This window comes from Myotis nattereri (genome assembly GCF_964212035.1).
Source record: "Myotis nattereri genome assembly, chromosome: 5".
Classification (NCBI taxonomy): domain Eukaryota; kingdom Metazoa; phylum Chordata; class Mammalia; order Chiroptera; family Vespertilionidae; genus Myotis; species Myotis nattereri.
Genome location: NC_138080.1, coordinates 89406093 through 89433871, shown reverse-complemented (window position 1 = coordinate 89433871; position 27779 = coordinate 89406093). Strand labels below are relative to the sequence as shown.

The window sequence follows — 27779 nt, the reverse complement described above, 5'->3', positions numbered from 1 at the left end:
CACCTACTACGGTATTTGAAAACCTTAAAAAAACAACAACCAACTATCCATTCTGAAAGGCCTGGCGTTAGCAATGGACTAACTTAGCTTATTTAGTTTAATGAGTCAATTTCAAACTTTGTTAAAGCAGCAGGACCTGTTTTCCTTTCTTTTTCAACGTAAAAATGTACCAAGGAAGACTGGTGTCGGAAAGGGATCCGGTGGGAGCTGCTCTTTCTGAAGCAGTAGCCACGTGCTCAGCCCCTGCCCGGCCATGCTCTCCCTCACGAATGGCCCCAAGGCACCTGCGGAACACCCCACCCAACGTGGCTCTGACGTCACCCGAGGACACAGCATTTAAAGTAAAGCCCAATCAGCATGTTTCCTAAGTGGAAAAGGAGCTGGGAGGTTGTTTTATCCGTCCCCAACCCTCTTCCTGCTTCCCTGTCCCATGCCACCCAAACAACTTCACAGCTGAGGGAAAGGAAAGGCCAGCTGGAGGGAGTAAGCCGGGGCGGCGACTGGTCCAGAGAGGATGACTGCTCCCAGACTACCTGTCCTGGACGCTCCGGGCGTGTCACTGAAGCTCTGATGCATGTCCACGGGAGCAGGCAAACCGCAGGACCCCTGGATCAAAACGCACGCCACAGCTTGAACGCACCCAATGCTGCCGAATCCGCTGTTGACATAACTCCTGTGATGAGCCTGTAGGTTTCTAGCTTGTTGCCCAATTTAGCTGACCTCACCTCTCGCAGCCCTGAAACTTTGCACCTTTACCCCAGCTACGGTGGCAGCATGGGACCAGGAAGCAGGAGGTCTGGGCTGGGTCCCCGCTCTGCCCGTGGGGCCTCGGGCAGGTCATTTCACCTCTTAGGGAACTGCCTTCCTCCTGAGGATCTGAGGACTCATGGCCAGGCAGACACTCTGAGCGTGAGCTGGGCACCGGAGGAGGGCTCTGATTGCCATCGGACCCAAACTCGCTCAATGAGAGACAGGGCAGGGCTGGGCAGGGCTGGGCAGGTCCGGCCCAGAAACCACTCTTTGGGACCGCAGGCCTCACTTCCCTAGCCCCCCAGCACCTGCGGGGCATCCTGGCAGAGGGAGCAGCGCAGCTCAGTGGCAAACACCTCACGACAGTGCATAGTTAAAAAATCAAGGAAGCGATACAATAACCCCAGGCACAGGACATCTGAGCCATAAATACATTATTTTAAGGATATACTTTTTCTTCAATTAAAAATGAGTTTATAATCCTGATTCTATTCACAAGTAACAATTTCATCATCACACGCTACAGACAAGAGATGCTATGGTGAATACGGCTGCACGTCTACGAGGGGAAGTCGGTCGGGGGGGAGGGGGGGGAAGGGGAGGTGGGTGACTGACCCAGCACTTGGAGACGCACCCGGGACAACCCGTCGCAAGCGAGGACACTAATGTGGCAGTGGAACGTCAACACCATGGAAACTCACAGACAGAAGCAGCTTTGTTCAATGTAAACATTGATTTTTTTTTTTAAAAGGACAGCAGTTTCAAGTCTCTCTCTCTCTCTCTCTCTCTCTCTCTCTCTTTCTCTCTCTCTCGTATTCTCTCATGCGCTCGCTCGCTCTCCTTCTCATATACTTATTTTCTTTGAAAGCGTAAACATATTGAAAGGGCCTTGTCTGAGGTATTGAGGTATTCCTCGAAGGTTAAGGCTGTGATCAATGCAGGCTCTGCTGGGCTTCCTTCAGTAAGCTGTCAAAATCCATGGCTTCGTACTTGCTTTTCACTGATGCACGGAGGGCCTCTTCGGAATTGGAATCTGGGCAGGGGGTGGAGGAGTCGGTGAGTGGGGAAGGCGGTGAGCAAGTCAGAACGGACGTACGGTCAGAAAGTCTGCTGCCACAGAGTGGATGTGGCCCAAGGCCTCGGGGAGCCCTGGACAGCGGGCACCAGCTCAGCCACTCGGCTGTCACACGTCTGCTGTGTCGCCAACGTCTCAGGGCCTTGGGTGTCATTGGTAGAATGGGGGCGGGGGGCTGACCTAGAGCACCCCAGGGTTCTTTTATCCTATAATCCTACTTCCCTCAAGGGCTTCCTGCCCATTAGCAAGCCGTTGTGCATGTCAGCTAAGGCAGCTACAAAACTAGGGTGCCCTCCCTGTCTGGCCATGAACCCGGGTCCCAGAAATGGGCCTGCGCCAGGTGGAGCGCTGCCCAGCCAGAACCCTCCCAGCCCCGCCCCCCGACACCCAGCCCCGTGCTAAGGAGGCTGCGGCGGACTCTCCCCTGCAAATAATTCTCTCCTGGACTGTATTTCTTTGACTTTCTTCACTAACTTGTCCCCAAATGGGGAGGGCATGGCCACAGTATTGTTGATGGACAAGGCTGCTGCCTGTAGGGGCCACCACAGATGCCCCTGCAGGGGGGCAGGGCAGCCAGTGGTGCTGTGAGGTCATGGTGCTGCCATGTGGCTGTGGACACAAGACTGGACCTTCCAAGAGGCCCTGGGAGACCCGAATCTCTTTTTGGTGCCCGTCCTAGGACAGGACAAGATGGACCAGAGACCAGAAGGAAAGTAGGATGGCAGCCACCAGGGGAAGTGGCTGCAGAACTGTAGGAATTGGCACAGGGAGCCTGGGGTGGGAGCTGTGTCCAGATGGGGCACTAGGTCTGGGTCTCATGAAGGGAGGTCTCGCCCTTCGTGCTCTGGGTCTCAGGGAACGTGGGGGCCTGTGGACTTACCGTAGTCAGTGTACCTGGGCCAGCAGAAGTCCCGGAGCCCCCCAGAGCTCAGCCGGAACGAGGGCTCATTGTGCTTCCGCAGGGCGGCGCCGTTCCTCAGGGAGAGGGCGGCGTGCTCGGAACACCGGTAGGTGATGAAGCCGTACTTCTCGCCTCTGCGGGGACAGGACAGGGACTGTGTCACGGGCCAGCTTGGATGAGGGGTAGAAAGCCAATGACCCAGCACCCATGTCGCAGGACCCCCCACACGGGGACGAGGACAATGGCTAAGCTGGCCTCTATGACAGTCAGAGCAGGTGCTTCACGAAATGCCTGCCAGTGCTGGCCGCCACTCTTCACCCACCCCCGCTCAGTGGGTGCTGCCAGCTCAGCTCAGGGAGGGAACAGGTCAGTGGGCTCAGGGGGTCCCCACTCAGGCCTCCCGCCATAAAGGCTGCTGCTCTTCACACTCCCATTTCCCCCATGACTCCTGTCTTCTGGGGTTTGCCATGCCTACACCCCATCCCACCACTTCCTTGGCGGGTAACTTGGCCTCACCCTCCCTAATATCGCTGGTACACATCACATCTCACCCTTCATGGGAGACATCTGTGACATTCGCCAAGGCTCGGGGAGTCTAAAGTCAGTGCTACCCCACCCCCAGCTCTTCGGTTCCATGAGCCAGAAAAAGAATGCCGACTGATAAATCCGGTGGCTGTGCAGACTCAGGGGCAGAGACAATGTGGAGTTTCCCCTCGCCCTCCGACAGGCTTACCAACAACAGGTGCCTAATAAACACTCCACTGAATCCCGCGTCCTGACACTTGTCTGAGCCAGGCCAGAGTCGAACCCCTTCTGCCTCTTTAAGTATGTCTGAGGCTGGTAGTACATCTGAGACTCATGTGTGCTTCAAAAATATTAACAAATTGACCCTTCTCTTTAAAAATTAATTTGCTTTTTGCTTTGGCATGTGATCTACATATGGTATCCTAAAGACTGCATAGAAATTAAAACAGTTCTATTTGTATGACGACTCTTTTTAAAAAATTGTGGTAAAAACACATAACATAAAATGTACCATCTTTACTATTGTTTTAAAATATATTTTCTTAATTTTTAGAGAGAGAGAGAGGAAAACATTGATGTGAGAGGGAAACATCGATCGGCTGCCTCCAGCATGGTCCCTACCAGGGATGGAGCCTGCAATCCGGGAGTGTGCCCTGAGCAGGAATCAAACTGGCAACCTTTCGGTGCCTGGGATGATGCCCAACCCACTGAGCCACGCCAGCCAGAGCCATCTTTATTATTTTTAAGTGTCTAGTTAAGTCGTGTTAAGTATATTCACATTGTTGTGCAACAGATCCCCAGAATCTCTTCATCTTGCAAAACTGAAACTCTATACCCATGGAACAACTCCCCCTCACCCCCTCTCCCCAGCCCCTGGCAATCCACTATTCTACTTTCTGTTTCAATGACTTTGACTAGTCTAAGGACCTCACACAAGTGGAATCATCCAGTACGTCTTTGTGACTGGCTTTACTTCACTTAGCAGAATGTCCTCAAGATTCATTCATGCTTATAGCACATAACAGGATTTCCTTTCTTTTTCAGATTGAATGATATTCCATCATATGCATATACTATTATTTTCCTTATCCATTCATCCGTGGATGGACACCTGGCTGGTTTCCACCTATTGGCTATGGTGAATCATGGTGCTATGAACATGATTGTGAAAATATCTCTTTGAGATCTTGCTTTCAATTCTTTTGAGTATATATATATATATGTATATATATATTCCCAGAAGTGGGATTTTCTGGATCATATGGTAATTCTTTTTTTAAAAAAATATATTTTATTGATTTTTTACAGAGAGGAAGGGAGAGGAATAGAGAGTTAGAAAGATTGATGAGAGAGAAACATCAATCAGCAGCCTCCTGCACACCCGCCACTGGCGATGTGCCCGCAACCAAGGTACATGCCCTTGACTGGAATCAAACCCGGGACCCTTCAGTCCGCAGGCTGACGCTCTATCCACTGAGCCAAACCAGTTAGGCTCATATGGTAATTCTATGTCTAATTTTTTAGGCAATTTCATACTGTTTCCCATAGTGGCTGCACCATTTTATATTCCCACCATGAGTGCAGAAGGGTCCCCTTTCTTCCACATCCTTGCCAACACTTATTATTTTCTGAGGCCATCCTGATGGGTGTGAGGTATGCAATGATTTCTATGCAGACACTATTTTCTCATCGAAGCCTTAAAAATTATTAATAAATTAGGATTTAACAATTTTAATAATGTAGCTTGCAAGTATAATAGGAGATACTTTAGAATTATTTCAAAACCGACCAAGGTTTTGACATCTAAGTTGTACCTTTATATACAATCTAGTTCTGCAGGCCCCTGACAGATGAAACACTGCTTCCCAGGTGAGTGAGGAAAAACCAGGCTGCCCAGGAGAGTGGACGGTCTGTGAGTGGCTGCTGCAGAGCAATGGGTGGAGGTGAGCAGCATGGAGCTTGCACAGCAGGGAGGTCCCAATGCATCCATGCTTTCCCCCCCCCCCCAAGGGGCTGTCTGCTGCCCTGTCTCAGGTCTAGGGCGGAGAACCTGAAGCAGACACGGGGGCTGCAGATCTGTCTCTGCCACGAGCCAGCTGCTCAGTCACCTGGTCTGAGCTCCCCAGCGAAAGGTCAGCCATAGAAAGAATGAGTGTCTATGTCACAGGCACAGCGGTGGGAAGTGTAGAGAAGGCAGGGAAACTGGCGGGTACTTAGCAAACCATCAGCACGTGTCCCCTGCTATTCCTGGGCTGCACGATCCTTACTGGTCCTTCCCCAGGCCCAGGCTGTGCATTCCCTCAAATTTGTTCCGCAAACCTTGTAGGGCATCTTCTGCGTGGCCAGCCCTGGATGGGGACCTCTGCCCCTCCGCACCCCCCTCCTCTGCCAGATTCCACCCACCTCTTGCTTCTCGTCAGCACCTGGCACTCCACAATCTCACCAAACACTTCGAAGCGCCTCTTCAGCTCGTGGGAGCTCATGTCGCTGGAGAGATTTCGAACATACACCACTCGGCCTTCGCCCTGCTCGGGAAGGGGACACAGAGGGACCCAGTCACTGCCTGGCTTCCCGGGGCCCCCATGGTGGCAGGCTCCCAGGGATTCCTGGTGCCCAGGCCATGGCGCCTGGCCGAGTGAGTGGCACCAGCGGGGGCTGGAGTCAGAGAGGACCGGTCCTGCTGGAGAGGGGGGTTTTGGGGGTGGGAAAGTGATCCCCATGGGAAGCAATTGCTTCCTTGAAGAACATGAGCAGAGATTGGGCGGAAAAAACAGAGGGGCTCATCACTGTTAATATAACCTCGTACTCAGGAGCGCCCACGTTTGTTTTGAGTCTGAGACTTTTCTGGGTAGTGGGGAAGGTGCTGGGGTGGGGAGGCAAGGTGGTAGGGGGCAGCCCTTGGGAGCCTGGTCGTCCAGGGAGTCAGGTGGGCTGGGAGGAACGTGATGGGACAGGAGACACAGGGCTTCTGGAGCCAACATATCCTTGGTTCTGCCAGGGCGTTAGACACGCTGACGGAGGCCACCTTCAGGCGAGCTCGGCACCATGCCCACGGGCCCCGAGAGCAGCCCAGCAGAGGGGAGGGTGGGGGAAGCCCAGCCTCTCCTCTTCGACCTGTGGCTGCGCCCGGTTAAAGCCACTGCCGGTGGAAGTCACTCTGACCTGCTTTGACTCCAGCCAGGTCCCTGGGGACCTGGGAGCCTGTGCTTCCAGGGGCAACACCGACAGGTTTTGGTTGGGACAGGCTTTCTCCAGGAGCAGGTCAAGGCCAGCGACTATGGAGCCCTCCCAGGCTCTGCCGTCAACAGTCGTGGGAACTGTGCACCCCACACCAGCACACGATGGGTCTCAGTTAAGCTCAGTGAGAAAGCCCCTCTCCGGGCCTCCTGGCAGCTCCTTGAATTCATCCTCCTCTTTCCTGCCTCTGCCCCTTGTCTTTGCTTTCATCCCTCAGGACTCAGCTCCTTGAAGAGGCCCCGCCTCCAGACCACCATATAAATGCATCCTCCCAACAGTCGGACAGTCTCACTGAGACATGATCACCCTCCAGCGTTCTTCCCAGCCTGTCATTACAGTGCTTATTTCTTGTTCATGAGCCTGTTGCCACTGTCTCTTCTGCCCCTCATCTGTCTTGTTCACTGTGGTCGTCCAGGGCCTAGGACAGTGCCACACATGTCACAGCTCCTGCATGGACACACAGCTCCTGGATTCTAAGAGGATGCTCCACACACAGCCTGTGCTGTTAAGCACCTGCTTGCAGACAGCTCTGTACCCCTGTGGCAGGGAGACCCCGTGTGTGCCGCCTGCCTCCTCCCCAAAGCACCCGTCATGGGAAAGCAATCAAGTGAGAGTCCGTTTGTCTTTCTGTCCTTGTCTTACTCCCCCTTCCCTCCTTTCCAGTGACATGGAGGGGCTGGCTCCCCCTCAAACCCCACCCCCGGCTTCCTGGTTAATGTTGTGGGGCGGGGCCTTGCAGTAGGCTCACCAGGCAGCTGGGTCTGTGCACTCTCTCTGGGGGAGGATCAGAGAAGTGAGTGGGGAGCAAGGGATGGATTCTCTTGGTCCCTCAGACCTGATCAAGCTGGGGGACCCTTAGGAAGCACAAGGCCCAACTCTCTTGTGTACAGATGAGTAAACGGAGGCTCAGGGAAGCAGGGGTACCTGCCCAACGCCACACAGAAGGTGGAGGCAGGATTAGTGTGTGGCCTGGCTCTGTTCCCCCAACCACGCCTGCCCTGAAACAGCTTCAGGCCTGCAAAGTCCCGGTCCTTCCTGACGCCCCTGCTGGTTCCCGTTTGCTCTGGGCTCCGGGGCCCCAGGTCACTTACAATAGCCTTTTCCCGCCGCTTCCTGGCATGCCGGACGCTTGGCGTTCCGTCTGAACACGGCCCTCTGCTCTCACATCTGTCAGTGAACAAGCAAAGCAGAGGCACTCACTCTCAGGAGGGGCCATGTGGGCTGGGCGGCAGAACTACAAGGACCCCCTGAGCAATGAGAGCCAGTCCTCATGTGGGGCTGAGCACTGACACCCGCCTCCTGCCACCTTCTGGGACTAGATCGCTGGGACCCACCACCTTGCTGATCATGACCCATCTGCACCTTCCCAGGCTCTTATGGATAAAAAGGCCCTTTCACTTCATTCTCGTATTTGATCGGAGGAAGAAACCAAAGCAGCCTTCTGTTTCCCCATTTTCTAGATGAAAACCCTGAGGCTCAGGTGCAGGATGGGATTTGCCGAACGTGCAGAAGCCAGAAGAAGGAGGTCTGCTGAATTGGACGCACTGCCCCCTGGTGGTTGGTGCTGGGGTTGCCATCACAGCCCCATGTCCGGCTCTGCCACATGCTGTCTGTACCCTTGGGAATATGATACAGCGCAGAGGATAAGAGCAGGGCTCTGCAGTCAGCCAGCCTGTGCTTGAAGCCCGGCTCTACCGCCTCGCTGCTGGGTGACATCGGGCCCGGTCCGTAAGCCCTCTCAGCTTCAGTTCATCGGCAAAATAGGGAGATCGATGGCATCCACCCCCTCAGCCTTTTGTGAGGGTCAAATCAGAAAATGCACGTAAATGCCCAGCCCAGGATCTACGTGCATAATAGCTGCTTGCTCTGTATTTCTGCTGAACCCCTTTGAGCCTCAGCGTCGTCTATAAAACGGGGATAGGAAGCGGATGCACTCTCCAAAGGCATCTGTGAAGCTCAGATCGGGTAAGAGACGGGGACGTGATCTGCGTGCGAGCTTTAAATAAAGTGCGCTACAATAACAGTATCACCATCCGTTTGCAATGGAATTGGCAGTGTCCCCTGAAGAGCCGAGAGCGACTGGAAGGTACTGCGGGGTTAGGGGTTTGTGCTGTTAAACCAGCTCACAACGCTTCCTGTCGATCAATGTTTGATAGCGGAAGCACAGGGAAAGAATTGTGGGTCTGGAGAAGGCTGACGACTAGTTTACCAGGCTTACCAGGTGCTGAGCTCTGCCAGGCAGCCCAGCAGGAAGTCAGTCAACTCTCTCCAGTGAGCAGAAACGCCAGGCTGAACTTGGCCCAAAAGCGAGCAGAGGAAAAGGGGTTGTGGGGGTTTCTAGAAAGGCTCCCCACTCTTTGCCTGCAGGCCCTGCCTACACGCCCCAGAACCTGTCAGCGGGGAGGAGCCTGGGCAGCTCCAGCTCCAGTGCTGGGGGATGGGTTTGACAGGAATAGAACCTCAGCAGCTTTGGAACAAGGAACAGACGTGGCAGAGAAACTGCCTAATGTAAACACTGAGTCATTTAGCTCACAGCAACCCCGGGGAAAGGAGAACGGAGCCGGAAAGAGAGCAAGAGAGCGGAGAGAGGTCTAAGGGAGCCAGTCCTGACTGACCATCCTGGCTTCTTATAGGGAAGGGCTTTTAGAGAAATCGCCGGGGAGCTCATTTTGAGTAACATAGTCCAGGGCTTCTAGACATTAGTGCCTGGGGAGTCCCATAAAAATCGAATGCCCAGTTAGATGTATATGCACATTTTTTAATGGGGGAGGAGCCTTTGCATTGATCAGATTTTCAAACAGTGAAGAACTGCTGGCGTAGATAGGTAAATAGGAAGCTGAAATTTTCTAAGAAAAGATATCTTTCTATTACTGAATTCTGGTTCTCCGAGTCATACTCTGGGGACTCTGGGCATCATCACCTGGGGACTTATTGTTAGAAATGCAAATTATCTACCCCCAGACCTACAGAATCAAAAACTCAGGGGGTGGGGCCCAGCCATCTGCGGGTAACAGCCCACCAGGTGGCTCAGCGGCACTGCTCCAGACCCAGTAGCACCATCTAGTGGCCACTCAGGTGCATCTCAGACAGAGGGCCTGGGACCTGCGCCAGCCCACCTCAGGCTCCCCTCCCCCAGGAAGATCCTGCTGGGATCGGGGAGAGAAGCAACCTGCCTCCACCAAGATATGCCAAACCACCATTCTCTCTGCCCGGCAATCCACTGGCTTTTGGACCGGCTCCCTCTGCAGGCCGGTTCAGTGAGCAAAGACGGGATGAGCAAACAGGCTCATGACGCACCTTGGCATCACCCCTGAGCAAAGGTGAAAGGGGGGTTGACTGGAAAGTCACAGTGCAACTCAGCAGCACCGAGAAAAGGGGAAAAACCTCATCACTGCTCGAAGCCCCGGTATGCTGCAGAACACAGGATAGAATTACGCTAATTTCCTTTCACATGGAAGTGTCACATGGGTGTTAAACTGTGTGGGTATGGATATCCTATGTAATAAAAGGCTAATATGCAAATGGGCCGAACAGTGGAACAGAGAGGGAGTGCTGCTCAGCCAGAAGCCCGGCTCACGACTGGCGAGCACAGGGGTGGTGGCGGGAGCCTCTCCTACCTCCGTGATCGGCGGGTAGGAGCGGGGGTCCCAGACTGCGAGAGGGCACAGGGCCTCTGGTGTTTCTGTAAAAACCCAGCCATTTTACAACTATGTAAGCAGAAAACAGGCGACTAAGAAGTAAGTTCATTTAGACATACGGCTCCAAATGGTGGAGAGTAGAGGCTCTCCCCTCCTGAGGCCAGGAGATTTGGGCCTCTCCTGACGGCCACTCAGCAGGCTCTGCCTGCCTCCAGGACTAGCCCACAGCTCCCCCGAGGAGACCACCCTCAGGCCTCTCACCAGGCCACGGACCACACAGGGAAACGCCGACCCGGTTTCAAGGCTCCTCCCTCCCCTGGTACCCTGGGGACTGGGGTCTTCAGCTGCCCATCGTCCCCCCCCGAGGCCACCCAGCCATACCTGAAGGTCCTGCGCATGGCTGGTGACCGGGAGCGGCAGGAGGAGGAGCCCGAGCTGGAGCGGCTGCGGGAACAGAGCTGCCGGCTGGCCTTGCTCGGTGGGCTCTGGTAGGGGCAGTAGTCAGAGCGAGGGGGGCTGACCCCGGAGTCGTCGTCATTGTCCTCCTCCTCCTCCTCCTCCAGGAGGAAGCTGCTCTCGCCACTGCTGCTGCTGCTGTCCTCAAAAACAGTGTCGTATTCGGGGCTCTTGCACAAGGCCAGGTCTTCGTCCTCCAGGGCGGTCTCCAGGAGCCCAAAGTGCTTGGTGAGGCTGGCGCGGATCTCGTGGTCTCTCAGCAGCAGACTGTCCTTGGGGGGTGCGCCTGCGTCACCGCTGCCGTGCTCCTCCCGGCCCGAGGCCTGCGCCTCGGCCTGCAGGGCACCCTGCTGGGGCCGGTCCTCAAGGTGGACCCCAGATGGCTCCCAGGACCTCAGCACCTTCCTCTGCAGGGCACCCTCGGGCTTGAGCACCTGGCAGTAGTCATGGTCTCCAAAGGAACAGGAGAAGGGGCGCTTCTGGCCGGCCTGGGAGGCGGGCTGGGCGGTGGCATGCCGCAGGTGGGACAGGAGCTCGCTCCGCTCCGGGTGCTGCTTCGGCAGCTTGTGGGCCGCCCCTGGGGCCGCCCTGGGCTGGAGGCCCTCCGGAGTGGGGAGCCGGGGAGCTATGTCTTGGCCTGGGCTGTGCTTGATGTCCGGCTTGAAGGGATCCTCCTCTGTGGGCTTGTACGGAGGGGTGGTGGGTGGGGTGAGTCCTACCCATGCAAGAGGAGACGCATGTGAGGTGGAGACAGATCACTTCTCCAAAAGACACCGAAACCCTAGTTTGGGATGGCAAAGTGGGACCCCACTTCCCGAACGCGATGGGCTGGCAGGCATCACTGATCGGTTACTGCACTCCTGGCTGAGCCTGGGACTCCTCAGAGCCCACCACCCATTTTTCGGAGCTGACATGTGATGAGACCCGTTTGCCATCCCTTCTGTAGCCTGGCGATGGCAGCCGAGGCCCCCAGCCATCCGGGATAACTTCCTGCTCCCCGTCCAGTCGTTCAACAGGACCTCCCGCTGCCTCCCTCCTGGATTTGATCCCCACGGCGTCCTTAGTTCTCCTGCATCTGGCCTTGGCCCCCGTCCTCCCCCACGCACAAGGGGGAACTTGGTAAAACACCCGGATCGCTTCCTCTCTTGGGCTCCCGAAGCCTCTAGGATCAGCACCAAACCCCTCAGCCCGCATTCCTCTCAGCCTCTTGTGGCTGCTCTCTGCTGACCCCCCAGTTCTCCAGGTCACAAGGCTCGGTGACAGGTCCCCTCGGGGCCTCTGTACCCTCCCTCCTCTTGCCTTGGCTCCTGCTGACTCTGCTGCCAGAGATACCCTTCCCCTCCTTTGTCTCCCCAACTCCCACTCACTCTGTAAGGCCAGCTCCAATGCCCCCTGCAAATCTGCCCAGGCCCCACTTCTGCCCCTCGCACCCCCCTCTGCTCCCAGAGCTCTGCACATACTTTGGAATTAGTGGGAACGAAACGGTACTCTCATCATGGTGTGAGTCTGCCTCCCGCATAGGACTGCAGACTCCTTTGGGGAAACAGTGGCTCTGCCTTTGCTGAGCCCAACATCAGCTCACAGGCCAGTTGGCCCCTCATGATGCATCTCATGTGCCTGTGCCACAGTGGCAGGGAGAGCTCAAGGGGGCACCCCTCGCTGCCCGAGGGGCTGCTCAGTGTGGGGGACTCGTTGCTAGGCATTGTGCCAGCTCCCCCAAGGGCAGCCCCGGCTCACCTGCCGTGCCACAGAGTTCCACTGTCAAGGTCTGCTCAAAACTCTTCTTGCCAAAAGGAGGGTCACTGGTGGGCGGGGAGGACAGAAAGGAAAGAGGCCGGTCAGCAGCAGGCCCCACCTCCCCGAGCATGGGGGAGGGCAAGGGGACACCGTGATAGACCCTGGCTCTGCTGCCCTTGGAAGTGAGGCCTGGGGAGAATTTGCTGGGGGACCCCCGCCTCCCCTTCCTGGCTTTTAGAGGAAATTCAAAGCTGCAAGAGAGATCTGCTGGAGAGCGGAGAGAGGGCAAGGATCGTCAGCCTCCTTATTGTATAGATTGAGCATCTGAGGCCCAGAGAGGGAGACTGACTTGCCCAAAGCCACACAGCATTTCCAGCTTTCTCCCATCGAGAAAAGAACTCCTTCCCTGGTCCTGGAGAGGACAGCCTACAAAACGGTGGAGGCTTCCCCACCCTTCCCTGCAGAGACTAAGGGAGCCCAGCTCCGAGGGCCCCAGGGGCAATGAGGGCATGGGCATGGGGGCAGGGCCAGGCTCAGGACTGATAGACCACCCAGCCCCCCCTCGACCTACACCCCCAAAAGAACAAAGTCTCATGGAATAATAACCCAAAAATTTCCAAAACCTACCTTTCTGACAAGCTCAGCATGAGGCACCTGGAAGAGTCTGAAAAGAAGACAAGAAAAAAATTAACATCCTTCAACAGGGCAGCGTTAGCAAATGCTTCCCTCAGGAGGAGACCCCAATTGGTACCAAGCACAGCTCCCCCAGCATGCGACCCAAAAGCCTCTGCCATTTTTAGGGAACAATCCAAAGCCACCTTCACCCCCGGGTCTCAGCAGCATCAGCTCCTGGCAGATCTACTCCAGTTCCCAGAAAGAGCAGATGAGTGCGAAGGGCGACCCCTCCTGGCCACACAGGGTAGCACAGGGGGGAGAGCTGGGAGCCCAAGGCCAGCGGCTATGAGCTCTGGCACCCATTGTTGCAGGACTAACCAGCTGAAGGGATCACTAGATATCTCGGTGCCTCCATTTCTGTGTCTTAAAACGGGGATTATAACGAGTCACTATAATCGTGTGAGGGGATCAATGGGGATCATCTGTGTTCGACCAGTGCCTGGCACAGTAAGCACACAAGTACACAGAAGAACAGGTAACTCTTACTAGCATCATCACTACTGTTACCATTTAAAATTCACCTTCATTGCGGAGCTGAATTTACAGACACACCTTCTGTCACATCATCACCCACGAAGTCTTCTTTAGAGCACTTATCACAATATGTAATTATCTTCCTTTTGTGCTTACTTTGTGGTCACCTGTCTCCCCCACTGAAACACAAGCCCCATCAAGGCAGGCATCTCCCTCCTTGTTCATTAAGTGGCGTCTGGCCCATGCATGGTGTGTACGGGTAATTCCTGAAGACCCGCCCAGCTAGCCCATTGTACAGAAAGGAAAGTTGAGATCCAGAGAGGAGAAGGGACTTGACCAATGCAGGGCTCCCGGCTCCCAGCACAGGGGGGTTCACCACCTCCCACCCCTGCCCCTCTCCTGCAGACGGACTCCGACTACCTCTGGAAGGGAGCCGCGGGCAGCTGGGGTCCTCATCCGTGTCCCCACACCCACTCTCACAGGGGCTCTCCAGAGCCGGGATCTGGGGTCCCCGGGGTTGCTGCTGGGCTTGGCCACTATCCTCGTCCGTGGGGCTGCCCTGCTCCCCCTCCGTGTCATAGGCCTCGGGAGCCAGGCTCAGCGAGGGCAGAGCTCCTCCTCCTTGGGGCTCTGAGGGGCCCAGCGACTCATCGGTGAACGTCAGCCAGGGGCCCAGCTCCGGGTTCAGTCTCCTGGAACGCCGCACGGGGCACACCGAGCTCTCCAGCTTCCTCCCCAGCTTGGTCCACGGCAGGCCTCTGCCCGGCCTTTTCCAGCCCCATTCTTCCTCCTCCTCCTCTTCTTTTTCTTCCTCCTCCTCCTCCTCTTCCTCTTCCTCCTCCTGCCGCAGCCTAGCCAACCGGCTGACATGACCTTTCACCTCCAGCCGCAGTGGGCGCAGGCTGCGACTGGGCCCGGTGCTCTTGGGTGAAGCCGCGACCCTCACCTCCTCCACGGGACACGGGCGGCCAGGGGAGGCCTGACCGTCTTTGGGCCTGTGCTGGGGCCTGAGGGAGGCGTAGACAGGTGTGGCCAGGCGGTAGGGTTTGCTGACATCACAGAGGACATCTTGCGCCAGGAGTTCCCTCAGGATGGAAAACTCGGCCCATGTGGCTTTGGAAGGGTGCGGGGACCGGGCCCAGGGTCTGGCCTGCTTGGAGGGCTTGGGGCAGGGCGGAGGGGCGGGCTCGGAGGCCTGTGTGGACAGCTTCCTCTGGGGGAGGCAGTAGGTGTGCATGTAGCGAATAAGCTGTAGAACAGCCTGCATGTCCTCCGGGGAAACCTGGGCGCCAGCGCCCGCCCTGCCCTGCGCCGGGGAGTCCCAGGGAGAGGCTGGAGCTGGCTGGGGGCTCAGGCAGTCCTTGCCCGGCTCCTCATCCTCCTTGGCGGGGAGCTGGGGAGGCAGGGGGGCTGGTGGCTGCAGGCCCCTCTCTGGGGAGTGGGCTTTCGCCTGGAGGCAGGATGGCACCGAGGTGAGGTGCTTATGCAGTTCCGAACAACTCCGGCTCTGAGGCTGCGCCGTGGGGGCCTTCTTCTCTTGGGTGCTGTCCACCTAGGAAGCAAAAGAGACCAGAGTGAGGAGGGAGGCCACCCTGCTCCTCCCCTCCGCCCCCCCCCCCCCCCTGCAGCCACTGGCCGCGCTCAGGAAGGCTCATCCAACACTGCCAGGTTTCATTCATGGTATTCCCAGCACAGAGCCTGGCCCCTGGCTGTGCTCAGGCGATGAGGGACGAAGGGCTGGCCGGCCTCCTAGCCTGGGTTTCGCCCCTTCCGATTCACGCTGAGCCTGCCCTGCCGTCCGACAGCCCTGCCCGCTTCCGCAGGAACCGCACCCGGAAGCTCACTGTTGGCCGCCCGGGGCGGGCGTGGGAACAGGGATTAACTATAGGTGGGGGCACCGGGGGTCTTTCTGGGATGGAGGAAATGTTCTAAAACTGGGTTGTGGTGATGACTATGCAACCCTGTAAATTTACTAAAAATCACTGAATTTTATTTCCAAAACAGGTGCCTTTTATATGTGAGTGGCACCTCCATAAAGCTGTTAGAAAAATACAGAAGAGCCCGGGCCGGCATGGCTCAGTAATTGAGCATCGACCTATGAACCAAGAGGTCACGGTTCAATTCCTGATCAGGGAACATGCCCAAGTTGTGGGTTCAATCCCCAGTGTGGGGTGTGCAGGAAGCAGACAATCAATGATTCTCTCTCGTCATTGATGTTTATCTCTCTCTCTCTCTCCCCCTTCCTTTCTGAAATCAATAAAAATATATATTAAAAAAAGAAGAAGAAGAAAAATTCGATAGCTTCCCAGTGCCCATCAGATAAAGGGAAGACCCCGTGGCCAGGTACTGGGGGGCCCTCTGAAATGTGGCCCCAGAGGCTCTGACCAGCCTCCCTGTCCCCACTTGTCTGTCCAGGGCGTTCCTCCAGGGCACCTGTGTCGTTGCTGGGGCCAGAATGGCTGTCAGGTGTGTCTCACGTCTCTGGGCCACTTCCTAGCCTCCCACAGGACAAAGAGCTGGCTCACCAAGGAGCAGAGCTGCTGCCCGCTCAACAGAACAGAACATAAGGGGCAGACCTTTGTTTTGGGACTCAGCCGGGGAGAGGGCATGGGGACAGGTTGCGACACAGAGCCGGGGTGCGAGAGAGGCCACCCCACTCTGCCGCGAGGTGGGACTGCAGGCCAGTCCCTGCAGGAGTGTCCCATGGCTGGAGGGGGAGGGCTGCGTGCAGGCCGTGAGTGACAGGGGCGCTGGGAAATCGCCCCCGAAACCTCTCCTTGGAAGTCTCGGAAGACGGAGCCCAAGGGGGGAAAAGGTCTGGCTTAGCTCCCGGGTGTTCATAACACAGCTGCCAACTCCCCACAGGCTCCCCCGAAAGAAACCCAGCTCCTTACTGTGGTCTCCAAACCACGAGGTCTTGTTTCACGCTGTCACCACATAGAAAAAGCCCCCCGAGGACAGGCCACGTGCCCCTTGTCCCTGCTCTAGCCCCGTGTCTGACACTGCCTGAGCATGGGTGTGTGTGTGAGAATGTGCGGGGCTCTTCCCGGAACCCCGGCCTGGGCCTGGGTCTCATGAGGTGCCCAGCACACCAGGTACCAGGACTGCGCGAGGAGCAAGGGGGGAAGCTGAAAGTCGACTAAACTTGAACCCCCTGACAGGAGCTGAAGGCTGCACCCCCACCCCCAGCCACCTGGGGGCCAGATGGGTTTTGGGCATGTGCAGAAATACCTTGACACAAGGCCGCTGACTTTTGGACCTCAGGCCGGCCCGGCGCCAGGCGGCCCCTTCCTTCTGGGAGTCGGAGCCGGACGCTGGGTAGGACGTGGCAAGCAGGAGCTTCTGCAGCTGCGGGAGAAGCAGAGAGAAGAGGAGCGGGGCTGAGCCACAGTCAGAGGCCATGGAGGACGGAGAGGCCCGAGCCCCAGCTAGCCCCTCGGACTGACCATGCCTGACCCGGGACATCACAGGACTGAGAAGAACACAGGACGGGCTCCTGATGACCTAGACCAGCGGTCGGCAAACTCATTAGTCAACACAGCCAAATATCAACAGTACAACGATTGAAATTTCTTTTGAGAGCCAAATTTTTTAAACTTAAACTATATAGGTAGGTACATTGTTATGAACTTAATTAGGGTACTCCTAAGGCTTAAGAAGAGCCACACTCAAGGGGCCAAAGAGCCGCCTGTGGCTCGTGAGCCACAGTTTGCCAACCACGGACCTCGACAATGTTCCCAATATACAAAGTGGGGCAAAAGGAGGGTTAAAATTGTTTGTATGGAAAGTAACACAATAATGAATACATCATAAGAATAAACTCTGTGTTTCGCGGACTCACAACTGGAAGCCTGCTTCTGCCCTACCCTGCACATCACGCTTTAACAGAATGGGCAGCCATGACCCAAGATCTGGTTGGGTTTCTCAAAGGCACAGATATTCTTCTTAGGTAATTAATTTTGAAAAGGATTTACCTTTCATTGGGGTGTGTGTGTGTGTGTGTGTGTGTGTGTGTGTGTGTGTGTTTGGGGTTGTTAGACAATCCGCTCTCTGCACTTAATGCTACACACATATGCCTCTGGCCACCCAATGTTTCTACACAAGAAGAAGCATGTGATACTTCATCTTGTCTGGCTTTTCTCGTTTTTCTATAAAAGCTGCTGAGATACACGTCTGCATCCAGAGGGCAGGCATGCAACACATCACAGCCAAGATAGCAAGGAGCTGAGTGCAACTGGAGTCCCACCAGGGATGCCATCTCGGCCACAGCCGTGAGCAAGCCGGGAAGTAGGGCAGGTTTTTGTTAAAGCACCGAGTGCTTCCCTGGGGGTCATATCCCCCAGGTGGTCCCAACAAGGAGTGCCAAAGGCCCAGGAAGCAGAGAAAAGGGCATTCCACTCTCCTGTAGGAGCTGGAGGATCCCCATCTGGACCCCACACCAACACACACACATCTGTGATTCTCTGACATGGACAGGAAAAGCTCTGCGGACTGGAGGGAAGGGACCTGGTTCTGGCCCAGCTCAGCCCTACTCACCATGAGACCTTGGGCAAGTCCTTTCCCTCTCTGGACCTAGGTTGCTCCATTGGAGTAACAGGGGCAGGTAGATTAGATGACTATACCTGAACCTTTTTTTTTACTTAGGAGTCCCTCTAAGAATATGCTAGAAGCTGCTGACCTCAGAAAAACGCACAGGTTTGTAGAGGTCCATGGGTCTTTGTCAAGCCAATGGTGGGCTCTCTGGCATCCATGACTCCAGGCTAAGAACTGAGCATGTGGACATCTCAGGGCCTTTCTAACTCGGACTGTCTACTAAGAGTCTTTTTCCTGTGTGCCTAGCACAGTGCCTGAAACACTGCTCAAAAACGTGTGGGATGAAGGCAATCCAGGCACAGGAGGGAACGGTCTGTGACCAGCAGGGGTCGCTCTCTGCCTCTCAGAGGTTTTGTCCTGCTCCAGAGCCCCATACAGAAATGGCAGAGAATTCCCCTTGTTACTACCAGTAATGGTCGTGCCAGGATCATTACTTAGAGAGCATTTACTGAGCACCTTCTGTGTGCCAGGCCCTGTTCTAAGCGGTTTACGTGTATTACCTACAGCCTTTGAGACAGGCACTGTTTTTGACCTCACCTTACAAACCAGGAAGCTGAGTCAGAGCGGTTAAGGACACACAAGTGTTAAATGGGTGTGGGGGGTGGGGAGTGGGGGTGGGGATTCAAACCCAGGAGGTCTGATTCTAATCTTGCAGGAAGCAGGGCCCTCTCCGCAGGAACCACAATGTGGGACTGAACATACTCATGGGTCCAGCACATCCAAGGTGCTTACTAAATGGTTCACACTCCTTTGGGGAACTTAAAAGAAGCAGGAAAGAAGGAAAGATGTCCTAGGTTCAGTGTCCACTGGCACACCGACTTGCTGTACCACAGAAGGGGCCTCCCCACTCTGGGTCTCCGTTCCCCATGGTCAAAGGTCTTTCCAGCTCAAAACTCTCCATGACCCAAGACCTCCTCAGTTCCAACTGGCTGATTTTCTGGGTCTCGCCGGCCTCCAGGAGCCATAGCACCAAGGTAAGGAGCCGAACACAGGTGAGCGTAGCTGGACTTCACACCCCAGGACATCTTGGCATTTGTACCCTCAGCCTGAATCAAGGGCAATGGTATGAGCAACTCGAGGTCTAGACCCCTCTGAGAATCTCATAAAAGCTGAGACCGTCTCCCCAGAAAGCTGTGACCCCGTGTGCACATTCCCACACTCTGCATATACTCACACAGAGAGCATTTAACTTTTGCTGATGGAAGTATAAACCAGTCCAACCTGTTTGGAGGGCAATCTGGAAGTATCTGTCTAAACTGGAAAAAAAAAAACAACCCCATGTATCTGTAGACCCAAGAATTCCATTTCTAGGAAATTTATCCACTCACGTGTGGCAATGGCCACTGAGCCAGGACAGTGACTACAGCACTGTAGCAATAAAGGAGCTGGAACAACAGAAATATCCATCAACAAGGGGACTGGTTACATAAGCCATGGTATGTCCTTACAAAGGAACACTCTGCAGCCAAGAAAAAGGATGGAACAGAGCTACCTGCACTCATCTGAAAGCATGGCAAAGACACGCAGTGACACTGTGAGAAGCAAGGTGCAGAGCAGAATATAATGTAGGCTCCCTTTGTGCAGTAAAAAAATAAAAAGGTGGAAGAGGAATAATGTCATATAACAGATCAGTAACCACAGTACGCTCTGGGGAAGGAAAAAGCGATCGTGAGATAAGTAAGGAAGTTGTGCTTCTCACTGTCACATCTGCTTGAGTTTTTACTGTGTGTGTATGAATAATTTTTTAGGAAAATGCTTGCATGTAATTTCAAGGTTTTGCAACACAAGGTCAATCCATGAAATCTCCAAGGGCCTGCAGATGTGTGTGAAGACGCTGTGGCTAGCCCAGCTGTACGGGTGGTAAAGGTGAGGCCCAGGGAGGCCTCCCATCCGGCTGTCTTCTGTGAACCCCATTGCCCCTGATGCATGGAGACCTCTACAGGGGCTATAGTCGGTTTCCCAAAACCCACCAGCCCTACAACCAAGCACCACACCCCAGGCCAACACCATCTCTTTGATTGGAAATAGGTTCTCACCAGCGAGAGCTCATCCACCTCAGGGGCCCTGGCAGGGGGGCTCTCCAGGGAGGGGCTGGGGGGCGTAGACAAGGGGGCAGGAGAAACTGAAGTGCAGGATGGTGTGTCTCCACCGTCCAGGGCTGGGAAGGCAGCCAGACCCACATCATCTTCAGGGATGTCATCCAGAGTCTTGGTGAGCGCTGCCAGGAGGGCCTCATTCTCACTGTCGATTATCTGAAGTAGGGAGCACGGGTGGAACAGAGAGGGAACACGGTTAGTCATACCTCGGCTCAGCGGTTTTCACGGCAGAAGCCTGCTGTGCACACGCAGCTGCACCACCATCACCCTCCTGCCAGACCCTCTAGGATGCTTCCCCCATCAGATTCTCACAGAAGTGCTGCGGTAGAAGATGCCCAGGAAATGTGTTATCCACTCCAAGAATCTCAGAAGTGTAGGAGCAGGCAGCAGGAGATAGGAAATGGTCTTGCCCTGGGAGTCCCAGTTTGGACTGTGCGCTACCAAGACCTGTCCCCTCTCCCAGGGACAGCAGCTCTGCACCACAGCCTCCTGCATCCAACCCTGGGACAGAGCCCTGAGGCTGGTCTATGCCCCTGGTAGCAGCACCCCATTGCGGGTCCCAGCGGCTCTTACCCTTGGGCCCATGCAGGCAGTGGAAAGGCTAGAAGCTTCAGGGTTCAGCCACGACAAGGACAACCACAGCTACCATCTCCCTGCGGGCTCCCAGGGCCTGCCTGCCTCACTCACTCACTCACTCACTCACAGAGAGGTAGTTGGTGTGGTGGTTAGGAGTTTGGGCTCTGGAGCTGAGGTTGAATCACAGAACCCATACTTTTCAAATATGTGCCCTTAGGCAATTTCCTTAGCTTTTTCCATCTGTCAAATAGTAATACTTCATAAGGTTATTGTTGAGGACTAAATAATTTAACATATAAGTACTTACTACTACTACTTACTACTATAATTCACATGATAATGGTGGTGATGATGGTGATGAGATGATGATGATGACACTGATAGTGCTGATGATAATGAAGATGATGATGGTGGTGGTGGTGGTGGTAGTGACCATTCCTCCCCATCTCTTTCCTCCCTCCCTCCCCTAACACATACGTACTGAATGGCTACTCTGTGCCTGGCGCTGACTGGGCACTGGTGATACAACATGCCGAGACCGGTACACCCCTCCTGGAGCTTACACTCCAGTGGAGAAAAGAGTTAAACAAGGAAACAAACAAGATCATTCCAGGGAACCAGAGAGGCTGGGAAGAAGATAAAAGGAAGCTGTGATGCAGAATAAGAACATGGTGAAGGTTTGCAGGTTATTTTGGGGGGTCAAAGAAGGCTGCGCTGAGCAGTTGAAACTTACACGAGGAGCCCTGAGAGATGAGAAGGCATCAGCCAGGCAAAAGGGGGAGGAACGAAGGTTCGAGGCAGAGGGAAAAGCAAGCACAAAGGCCTGGGACAAAGAATTTGACTAAAAAGAGGAACAGAAAGGCTTTGTAAATACTGCCTCGCAACAGCCTGTAAGAGCCGGGTGCCATTCTAATCCCTGTCTCACAGTTGGGGAAACGGAGGCTCGTAGAGTTCGAGTGAGGTGTCCAGGGTCACACAGCAAGTCCAGGACAGAGGCAGGGCACCGAGCACTCCACGCACAGATGAACCAGACCCTTCCTGCTCTGATGTCGAAGATCCACAGCAAGGAGGGCCCGTGAGCACCCTCCCAGCCCACCAGCCCACGCCGGGGCCCAGACTGCAGAGCTCACCCTGCTTCTCAGCGAGGCAGCGAGGACCCCATGTAGTAACCCCTGTTTGCTGGGCCTGCTCTGGCAGCACGTGCTGTCACAGGATGCCTCCCCCAGCACGCTTCCCCACCCCAGGTCAGGCTGCTGATCCTTCCTTCAGGAAGTTCATCTGAAATACGCATCCCGTGACAGCCGTTTGGCCCCACTAAATCTGTTCCAGGCCTTGCAGCCGGAGCAGCAGCTGAGTGATTCGAAGGGGGGCATGGGGAGAAGAAAACAAACGCGTTTGTCATTTTTGGAACACAGCTAAGAATAAAAGAAAGGTCACAAGAAGGTTTTGCTTGGGCCTGACCCGAGCCCTGGGGATGGGGAGGACCAAGGGTAGATCTGGATCCATGGACTCTGGCTCAAGAATGCAGTGGAGCCCTGACCCGTTTGGCTCAGTGGATAGAGCGTCGGCCTGCGGACTCAAGGGTCCCGGGTTCGATTCCGGTCAAGGGCATGTACGTTGGTTGCGGCACATCCCCAGTAGGGAGTGTGCAGGAGGCAGCTGACCGATGTTTCTCTCTCATCGATGTTTCTAGCTCTCTATCCCTCTCCCTTCCACTCTGTAAAAAATCAATAAAAAATACATTTTTAAAAAAGCATGCAATGGAGCTCACTTGACTCCCCCCACCCTCCCCAACCCAAAGACCAGAGCCCCCGTGTCCCCAGAGCAACCTGTCTAGCCGAACGGGGAGTTAAGGTCTTGGAACCTGGGGCTCAATGACCACTCTTGGGGCCGAGCGCTCGGGGCTCGGATCTGAGCCTCAATGGAAGCCATGATGAAAGCGCTTCCTGCCCAGACAGTGCCTGAAGCACGGGAGGCTCCCGGGCAGGTGCTGTGAGTGGAGGAATGAATGACCCGCACAGTGCATTCTGGCCACGAGGAGAGACTGAGCTTAGGGTTTCAAAGAACAGATTCCAGAGGAATGTTACTCAGAAATGATGTCATCAAGCACTGGATGGAATGAGAATTCCCTTTGCCAGAGGTGGCCGATGGCCCAGAGATACTATGAATTATCGCGAATATCAGCGGATCCTTCCCGGATCACACAGAGACCAGGGATGTTGACCACGTGACCTAAGTGTACCACCCCTTCCTGCTAAGCAGCTGTGACCGTTCCTTCCTCGCCAGCATCTTTCTTTCGCTGCACAGCCCTCCAGGCAACAATGGCCGGTGGAGCACAGCTGGCGCTCACAAGGAAACTCAGTTGCTGTTCTTTTTAGGGTGGCGGAATGAAGGTCCGGGAAAGACACTTGTCAAGGTCACACAAGACAGCAAGTCAGAGGAGGGGGTCAAGGGCCTACTGTGTGCCGGGTGCTGTGCTCAGATGGATACAAAATGGTAGAGACCTCAAGAAGCCCCCAACAGGTTGGCATCAACAAAATAACTAACCAAAGGCCTCCGCCATCCCCTCAGCCCTCCCTGGGAAGAAAGGCTATTCCTGCCCACAGCATCATCCCATCGGCACTGCAGGATAATACAGTACAGGGGCTGGGCCATCCCTCTCCTCTTCCTGGCCCATTAGCTCGGCTCCCCCAGCTCTGCTTGGAAGCGGAGTGTAAATTAATGGAGAGTTAATCAGCGGAGGAAGGGATATTAATAGACTCAGCCCCACCCCCAAGCTTCCTGAGCTGATTTCAAGCTAGAGGAAAGGAGTCTGTACAAAATCTGGGGGAAAACGCTTCATTTTGGGCCCAGAGTGCTTGAAGGAATGTCACAGGGCAGAATTTAGGCAATCAGGCCAAGGACACTCTGAAATCCTCTACTGTCTCGGGGGTGGGGGGTGGGGGGCTTTAACTGGAGCCTGGGAAACCCAGGAAATCAGTTTCCCCCTTTTTCACTGGGAGTTGGTCCATAGATTTCATCTGAATCTAAAGGACCCTTCGACTCTCCCCCAGCAGATTAAGAACCACTGATTGAATCCATGTTCCGTCTTCATTGCTCACGTGGGGAAACTGAGGCCCAACCAAAGGAAGCTGGCTACTTGCCCAGGGCCACACGGCACAGCTGACAGAACAACCAAACTCCGCTTCCTCCAAAAAGCTTACAAAGTGCCTGTGCGGCCCCAACCCTAGGCCTCTGGGCAGGGCCCCCGAGGCGTTGTCAAACCTGTCCCAGTAGCTTGTTCTTCACCCTCCCAGTCTGTTTCTATAGCAACGGTGTCATTTGACTGTTAGCTCACACCTGTGACCCAAGGCAGCACTGCTCTGAGTCCCACTGGTCAAGTGAGGGAGCTGCCCCAGCTAGTGGCAGGAGGCGGGTAGAACCTATGGCCCCCGAGTCCCAACTCAAGGTTGTGGACTGGCTCACACCTGGCCCTGGGCAGGAAAGAAAATTACAATCGGTGCCTTCATACGACTGAGTCCCGACAATGGGTGAGGGCCCACACACATGAATGAAATGCTATTTGTCCTCCAAGGAGCTTGAAGTCTAAAGGACACATATAAACACACACGTGTGCACACATATGCACATACACACACACAAGGTGCGAACCCACGAGAGGAAGTGGCTGACCAACTTCCTTAGAAGGAGCCAACATGAGAGCTGGGCACGGAAGGATGTAATCACTTGGTAAATATGTATTACACCTGAGAAAGTGCCAGGCTCCGTGCAGAGCGCTGGGCCTGTAACAGTGCACAATGCCATCAGGTCCCCATGCTCATGGGGCTTGCGAGGGGGCAGGGCGGGAATCAGGCACCGATCACATAATCACAGGCACAGAGGCGCATCCGTGTATAATGGGTGGAGCTGGCCTGGTCTTGGGAGCAGGTGGGGGGCACAGGCCAGCAAGGGGAAAGGGGCTGGGTGGGCAGAGTTCTGCATAGCCCTAAGCATCAGTGAGGATTCTGCCTTTCTTGCCAGCTGAGAGCCCGTGGGGGGCCGGGGGGAGGGGGTGCACCAAGCTGACTTGTGTCTGAGACCATGTCATGCACATAGTAGGACCTTGGCAGGATCTTACTAGTGGGACTGGCCAATCTCTGGGTAAGCAGGGGATGGTCCCCACGCAGCATCTAAATCCCTCTCACTCATCAGTCTCCACACATAAAAGCATTTTCTGGAGGCTGGCGCCCTCTGAGGGAGGGAGCAGCATAGCGTAGGTCTCATTCCCTTTGTTCACGGAAAGAATGAAGGTCACCAGATGGAGCCAGACCTGGAGTCCAGCCCTGCTGATCCTCATGGGGTTGGCAGAGAGGCTGTGTAGCAGTGAGGGCTCTGGGTTCCTAGGTTAGTCTACACCTTGACCCTCCTAGCTGTGGGACCTTGGGCAAGTTACTTAACCTCTCTGAGCTTCACTGTCCTCACCTGTAAAGTGGGTTATTAATAGTCCTTTACTTATATATCAGAATAGCCTTGGGAAAAAATCAAACTCCTTACGTTAGCCCACAGAGACCCTGCATGATCTGGCCCTGCCTACCTCTCTGCCTATCTCCTGGTCTCCCCTTAGCTTCTACCCCCCAGCCCTTCTGTTCCTGCTTCCCAGCTCTGCACTTACTGTGTCCTCTGTCCCGGCTCTTTGGTCTCCATGAGGCTCCTCCTTCTCACCATTCGGCTGAAGCATCTCCTCCCCGAGGCCTTCCCTGCCACCCAGTCTTTAGGACCCCTTCTCGTTCCAGTTCACTTCCTTTTGTGCCCCCAATGCAATGAGCACGGTTTGTTTACGTGTCAGCTGATCTAGGGTCTCTCTCCCCTCTAGGCTGCCCAGGGCACTGATGAACACAGTGCCTGACACACAGAGTGAGCTCGTAAACATGTCTAGAGGCAACGATATCATCTTCCGCACCGTCCGAGGTGATGCTATGGCGCACCTGCACGGCAAGTGGCACACAGGATGCTGTTGCTGTTGTTACTACGGGGCCAGGCAGGCGCAGGGAGCTAGGTCTTCTCCCCCAGCCTTCACGGAGGAGCACATTTCCAGGAAAGAATAATGAACTTGAATGTACCCATCACCCAGCCTCAACAGCATGGCCAATCTTCTTTCATCTATTACCCTCCAGGTCACCCACACACCCACACACGCAAATGCACGCAGAGCTGGCCTTATTCTTTTTTGTGTGGGAGTTCATTTGCGCCAAACTGATGACCTGTGCCAGGAAGCAAGATCTCGAATGGCCCTGAGCTTGCTTTATTCTGAAGCAAACCTCAGACATCCTAGTTTTCCATGTTAGAGGGCTTCTTAAAGGAAACGTCACCCAGTACGTGCCCCGGGGCTGGGAGCTCGCAGGATGAGAGGCATATGTATGCACAGCGATCCTCAGCACTGCCTCATTTAAAGACCCTCTAGGCTCCCATTGAAAAATGGAGATAACTGTACTTCTGTCTGAGAGCTGTTCAGAGAATTAAGTGAATTAATATACGCAAGCCGGGCAGTCCCGCCACAGAGCAGCTGCTCAGTACACGTGAGGCATTCCCATCCCGGCATCATCGTGGCTATACAGCCCTGGCTCGGGGGGCAGGCAGGCTGGGTTTGAATCTAGCTCGTTACCGATTCGGTGGATGGCCCTGGCGACATGCCTTCAACCCCCCAGCCTCAGTTTCCTCATCTGCAAAATGGGGAAATGATCGTGCCTGCCTCACAGGATAGAGAAGAGAATGGAGCGAGCTACCACAGGGAAGGGAGGGCTTGGAACCTGCCCTAACCCGCAGAGGGACTGGGTTCTGGTTAGGATGGGGGGGGGGGGGGCACAGAGAGAGCCGCTCTTCCCAGCCGTCACTTTCCAGAGGCCTGGCAAGGACGAGAGCTGCCGAAGATCAAGTGCAGATCCAGGGCAAGAGACACAGTCGTAAGAGCTTCGGTAGTCCCGAGAGGAGACCTCTTTGCGTGAGCAAGTGCGGGAGAAGGTGGTGCGAGCAGAGCTAGGCTTTCAGGGGCAGAGAGGGCCACGGCTGGGCAGGGACAGCGGCTCGGGAGGTCATACCTGGAAAAGCTCCGAGTCATCGGGGCTGTAGTGGCTGGGCTCAGTGTCGGAGCTCTCGGGGCACCACTGCAGCTCCTCGAAGCAGGTGGCCGAGTCGAAGTCGCTGACATCCAGCTGGGACAGGTCAAGCTCTGGAAAGTCGGCGCAGAGTTGCTCCTCCTCGGACCCCACACCCTGAGGAGACAGGAGGGAGGCTGGTCAGAGCTGAGCTTGGCTAAACCCAAGCGGGGACCATCCTACTCATGATGCTGCCAGTCTGGACCTTCGACCGCCCTTGGCCAAGGCCATTTTCCCAAATGACCAAGAAATGTCAAGTTCTGCCCCACTCTCTTACATCTTTTGAATGTACCAGGAGCTAAGCCAGGCCCTGGCAGTACAATCCTGCCTGCTGTTCTCTCCCCTTCTCCTCTGCACTCCTATATATCCCTCAAGGCCCTACCCACGTAGCCCCTCCTTTCTCTTAGCAGCAATGTTTTGTTGAAAACCTTATGAGGACCTGTAAATAGAGACCTACTCCTTCCCATACCTGCCCCCAGCTGAAAGGAGATTTCTGGAAGACAACAATCTCTCCATATTAATAAGGAAGCAACAAAAACCGCAATAATAATAATAATGGCTGATGTTATCAAGTGAGGACTATGTTTGGACACTCACTCACCCGTGTCCCCAGGGACTTGACAGGAATACCTGTAAAGTCTACAATGCGGAAGCCCACCCATGAGACAACAGGTAAATAAAACTAGTATCGCCTGTATCACGGAATCTTATGGTGCTGTTGAAGAGAATGAGGTGGCTGAATATACTCTTTAAGACATGTTAGACAAGAAACTAAACGGCAGGATATCGGTAGGTATTCCACGTGTGTAAAGAGAAAAACCAGGCTACGCGTTTCTCTGTGTACCGTAACACGTATGCAACGCCCAGGAAAAGGTCTGCCAGGCCCTGAGCCCACCTGCCAGCGGGGGTGGGGCC

The 27779-nt window shown here is 55.0% G+C and overlaps 1 protein-coding gene across 1 annotated transcript in view; it reads right to left on the bottom strand.

Moving 5' to 3' along the window:
• Positions 1-154: 154 nt before the first annotated feature.
• Positions 155-27779, bottom strand: part of PPARGC1B (PPARG coactivator 1 beta) — a 100595-nt gene continuing 72970 nt past the window's right edge. The window contains exons 2-12 of the mRNA XM_081093094.1: positions 26808-26981; positions 20098-20313; positions 16700-16816; positions 13889-15020; positions 12947-12983; positions 12320-12384; positions 10508-11297; positions 7580-7655; positions 5655-5776; positions 2706-2860; positions 155-1783 (exon numbers count right to left, since the gene is read on the bottom strand). Of these exons, the coding sequence (XP_080949220.1) occupies positions 1683-1783; positions 2706-2860; positions 5655-5776; positions 7580-7655; positions 10508-11297; positions 12320-12384; positions 12947-12983; positions 13889-15020; positions 16700-16816; positions 20098-20313; positions 26808-26981 (2985 nt within the window). The 3' untranslated portion in view covers positions 155-1682. The remainder of the gene's footprint in view (positions 1784-2705; positions 2861-5654; positions 5777-7579; positions 7656-10507; positions 11298-12319; positions 12385-12946; positions 12984-13888; positions 15021-16699; positions 16817-20097; positions 20314-26807; positions 26982-27779) is intronic.